The sequence below is a fragment of the Poecilia latipinna genome, unplaced genomic scaffold (assembly GCF_001443285.1).
Source record: "Poecilia latipinna isolate Pla-1442-1.1 unplaced genomic scaffold, P_latipinna-1.0 Scaffold15, whole genome shotgun sequence".
NCBI lineage: Eukaryota > Metazoa > Chordata > Actinopteri > Cyprinodontiformes > Poeciliidae > Poecilia > Poecilia latipinna.
Window position 1 is genome coordinate 17,148 of NW_015112631.1, and position 5,057 is coordinate 22,204.

Below are 5,057 nucleotides of genomic sequence, written 5' to 3' on the forward strand. Positions count from 1 at the left end.
AACCACTGTGGGTAATGAAAGCAGAGACATTCACCAGGCCTGATTCCACAAAGGACTACATTTGATTTTTATTTGGAAAACACAAAAGCAGAGGTCTAATGTACAAATCCACTGCATTTGTACTAGGGGTTGAACGACTACATATTTTTTAAGGTCGACTACATCATGATAATAGTCGAGTCGATGTCGACTAGTCGCGGTGACGTCATAGTGACGTAAGCGCAAAAACCCTTCACAACTACTTGGAGGCTTTATCAGCTATTTTCACGGCAAGTATGGACCCCCCCACACACACTCTTTCCTTCTCCTGCTTTTACTAAGTCTATTATGCAGAATTAAAAGAGCAATAAACAGATCATTCTTCGTGAGCAGGGAGAAAAGTTCGTTGTACAAAGTCGGGTATGACTTTTTTTTTGTTTTTTTTTCCAAACACCGGCTGATGCTGATGATCTCTGGATAGTTACTCGTATAGGAGTCAAATTATCACACTGACCACTGGTGCTTTTGGAACATCACAAACTAAACTTATTATGAACGGATCCCGTTTGGTTACAGTTGAATTTAACGAAACCTCCTGCTGCTCCTCCGCCCGATGCGCAGCATGATCTCTGCTGACTCAGCAGCGGCTCTCTGAACCGACATGCAGACGGCGGCCGAGATCGCCTCTATCAGATCCTCAGGATGAAGCTTGGACTTAGTTTCCAGATGTAGTCAAACCATATCTTTATAAGAGCGTAAAGCTGCCAGGTTAAAAGCTTCAATACGCAGGGTGACGCTGATCAGTTGGATGGATAAAAAAGCCTGACATCATGACGCGTTGTAACACATTACTCCGGTAGTCTTTTTTATTTATTTTTTTTTTTTTTAAAGGATTTTTTCGGCACTAGTTTATTTGACAACGATCTGACTGTAAGGGGGCAGAGAGAGCGGAGAGAGGCCTGGGCCCAGCGAATGGAGGACGGGAGTCGGACTCCTGATTACCGCGGGCTAAAGTCTCTGTATGCGGGGCGCCGCGCTAACCACCGCGCCGCGCAACGCCCCTATTGCGGTAGCCTATGTTGTAATTTACAGTTTGTAATTATTAAATTATTTACATTTTTATACAATTTGAGCTTTCTGACGAACTCACCTAGTCCACCTTCTTTCATTTTCTGGGAAAAATCTGTTTAGTCATGTAATTGCGACTAGTCGACTGGCCCAGAAAAAAGTCAGTGCAGAGAAAAGAATCGACGAGTCGACTAGTCGACTAATTGGTGCAACCCCTAGCGTGAGTACGATCTCAGCCTCTGTAGGACGGTTCTCACACCGGACCCGGTTCTCACACCGAACCTGGTTCTCACACCTGATAGTCCGGTAGGTTCGGTCCAATATGGACCAAAGTTGTAACATTTGTTACATTTTCGTCTGGTGTGGTTCTCTTTCTCTCTGCAATGCGTCAAACGATTCAAACTAATAGAAAAACCTGTTCCCCTCCTCGCCTGTGGGGGCGCTGCATCCAAAAGACACTGAGCACAACTGTCTTTTTCATAAAATGTAAACAAAAACGAACTTGTGTCAGATTTTATTGGTTGAAGGATCTAATCCGCTTGCTGCTTTTGGAGCGATCTCCATTTCAGATGTCTCTATGGATATTTTCACTTCTCATAGTCCAGAAGTGAGGGAATACAAAGTTGCAACATTTGTTACATTTGTAGCTGCTGCGTTTCTCTTTCTCACCACATTGACTCAAACAAACTAAACTCTGAAAAACCTGTTCCCCTCCTCGCCTGTGGGGGCGCTGCACCAAGAACCACTGATGGAAACAAGACAAAAACCTCTGAAGAACACACTCAGAACAAAATGTAAAGACAAATCGAGTTGCATCAGATTTTAGCATTTGTAGGATTTCCCTTTTGTCTTTGGTAAAATACTATGAGGTATTTCTCCAGCTAGTGCTAGACTAGCTTGTTTGTTTTGGTTGTATTTACCCAGAATGTGGTGCACTTCCTGCTTTTGGAGCGGTCTGCGGTCTGCTTGGTGTTCACATGCATTTGAACCGCACCAGAGTTCACTTCAACCGAACTGAGGCTGATGTTTGTAGCTGGACCAGAGTTTGCTTTATGTTCTGAATCAGTTTGATTAGCATCCACACCTCCCCAAGCAAACCGGACTTTCTAGACAAACCAACTATAGTTTGATTAAAGTGGACTAAACACTCTCTTTTAAATATTTAAGTAATTCCTGAAACACCGACATGTACATCCAGTTAGCAACATGTTGGGTTATATCCTGTTTATCTGCCTTAATATGAAACCACTATAAAAGCCCTGATTTGAGTCAGGATACATACAAAACCATCCATGAATTCTTCCCAGCTGTAGTTTTCTTCCTTTGTACCGTAATTTTATGTTTCTCCACAGTTCAGGGATGACAACAAGAAACTCCATCCTTGTTTGGTGGATTTCCAAAGTCTCCCTGAACCAGAGAAGAACTACAACCTGCAGATGTCAGGGGAGACTCTCAAGTGAGTTTGAAGTTTACTGATCAGGTTGTGTCTGAGTCGGTTTCTGTACCCCATAATTCCTCTGAATTAATGTTTTCCCACAGGACCCTGCTGGCCTTGGGTTGCCATGTTGGGATGGGGGATGAGAAAGCAGAAGAAAACCTCAAGAAGATCAAGCTCCCCAAGACGTACAGAATCAAATCCATATCTCTGTTAGCGGTGGTGGTCACAGTCCTGCTAATCCGTTAACTCGCTAATCGCTAAGCTATATACGATGTTATACCAAATGTTGTGCCATTGACGCATGGTTGGTGTCAACACAGTTGAATTTAGCATTTTAATCAATCAATCAAGTATCTCTGTATAGCACATTTCAGTAATGAGGCAGTTCAAAGTGCTTTGCGTCATAAAAACACAAAAAGAAAACAAGATACAGTCAGTAATTAAGAAACCAGTAATAAACATTACATTTTTTTCATTTATTAAAGTTAAAAAGCAACTGAAAACATGGGGGGGGGGTTAGCCTTGATTTACAGGAACTCAGCTTTAGCATTAGCATCTGCTAAACACTGTGTTGGTATAGCGCTTTAGCCTTAGCAGAACAAATGCTTATAATTAGTGCTTTAGGGTTAGCAGAGCTAGCGCTTCAGCTAGCGGTGCCCTCCACTGTCTGTTTGCATATAAACTGTTGGATAATCTGTTCTGTTGGCCTGAACATGAGTTTCTCTGTCCGTTAGCTATGTGATGACCAACGGCTACAAACCCGCACCTCTCGACCTCAACCACGTCAAACTGACACCGAACCAGAACCAGCTTGTGGAGAAGTTGGCAGAAAATGGCCATAATGTTTGGGCGAGGGACCGGGTACGCCAAGGATGGACCTACAGCATCGTGCAGGTGAAACTGTTTCCAATCTTTTAGCTCTAATGTTCAAACAGACACGCCAAGACCAAGAGTTTCATAATGAAATTCCTGCACTACAACCTGTAGGACATCGTGAATAAGCGAAACCCTCGTTTGGTACCGTACAACCTGCTGGATGAGAGAACGAAGAAAACCAACCGGGACAGCGTCAACAACGCTGTCCGCACCCTCATTGGCTACGGCTACAACATTGAGCCTCCAGATCAGGAGAGCAGTAAGTCGGTTCATCTTGTTATTTACCCTTTGCACATGATGCCACGCTCTTCAAAACTCCACCCACTACGCCATGACAGACGTCCAAACGACCAGTGCTTTCTTTTAAATAAAACTAGTGTAAAAACACATTTGTAACCTAATACCACTTCTATTTAGTTGGTTTCACTTTAAAAATGGACATAGGGTGCTGCGGTCGACTGCACAAACAGACAAGGGTAGAAACCACATTGTCATTTTATTTTATAACTTTTAATGAGGAAAGATGTAGCGGAGATGGATATCAGCCATCAATCATAATGACTGGCATTCCTCGGTGTAACCGCGAATTAGCAGCAAATACTTTTTACAAGGTAAGAAGACTAACTTTCATATGCTTAATAAGTAAATATGATTAGAAAGATATAAAATATTGCATTATGGAAAAGGTACACCGTGTCTAACCATTGGTAACCATTGGTAACCATGGAGACAATGCCACATGTATGGAAAAACTAGTTAGCATTTCGTCCTCTGTATGTTTTTAAGGTTCCTCTGGTATAAAGGGGAAACGTCATTTATGGCATAGTGACATAAATCATGTGGTGTGAATTCAGGCAAAGTCATTAATTTGATCAACACGTCAGGAGGGAGGAGATACGGGTCGGTTTCTAAGCTAGCTGTTTCAGGCTTCTGTAAATCCCGCCGTCTATGAGCCCCAACCAGGTGAGTTACGTTCACAGACAAATTAGCTCGACTCGAACAAGTAGAAGCCACAAATAAACTGGCAAAGACAACTTTGGAAAACAATTTCAGTCACTCAGTTCAATACTCCCGTCCCTCACTTAAAAACGTCCCACATGGCGCCTTGAATGATTAAGCGACGTAGTTGTAAAGGGTCAATAGGATCTCTCATTTTCCTTCGATGTCTCACCTGTTTGTTTTGATGCTGCAGCTGGCCACGGCCTTGAGAACACGCGCGGGGACAAAGTCCGCATCTTCAGGGCGGAGAAGTCCTACGCCGTCACCCAAGGGAAGTGGTACTTTGAGTTCGAAGCCGTAACAACCGGAGAGATGAGAGTGGGCTGGGCCCGTCCCTGTGTCCGCTCCGATACTGAGCTTGGAGCCGATGAGCTGGCTTACGTCTTCAATGGCAACAAGGTCAGTCTGTGTCTTCAGCTTAATCTAGTTTAATTATCAGTATCAGAGTATAAAAATAATATAAATGGAAGATGTAAGGGTCTGTTTCATTCAATTGTTTTACTATCAAATTTTAAAGGAGAGCTATTGTACCTCTATGGGCTAAACAAAACAAAAAAATCATTCTTAGTCTGGTCAGTTTTAGGGTTTCTTGTCACTTTAAATCCAAATAAGCTACTGCTGGAGCTCAGCTCGGGTTGCTAGGTAACGGACAAAGTTCCGTTGGGGTTGCTAGGTAACGGGCAGGGCCTGCTGATTT

The 5,057-nt window shown here is 43.1% G+C and overlaps 1 protein-coding gene across 5 annotated transcripts in view; it reads left to right on the forward strand.

Moving 5' to 3' along the window:
• The window catches only part of LOC106947412 (ryanodine receptor 1-like), a 103,461-nt gene that overhangs the window by 16,670 nt on the left and 81,734 nt on the right, over positions 1-5,057 (forward strand). For all 5 annotated transcript variants that reach the window (XM_015032429.1, XM_015032412.1, XM_015032418.1 and 2 more), the window contains exons 20-24: positions 2,400-2,503; positions 2,587-2,670; positions 3,220-3,379; positions 3,473-3,620; positions 4,554-4,759. In XM_015032429.1, the coding sequence (XP_014887915.1) occupies positions 2,400-2,503; positions 2,587-2,670; positions 3,220-3,379; positions 3,473-3,620; positions 4,554-4,759 (702 nt within the window). The remainder of the gene's footprint in view (positions 1-2,399; positions 2,504-2,586; positions 2,671-3,219; positions 3,380-3,472; positions 3,621-4,553; positions 4,760-5,057) is intronic.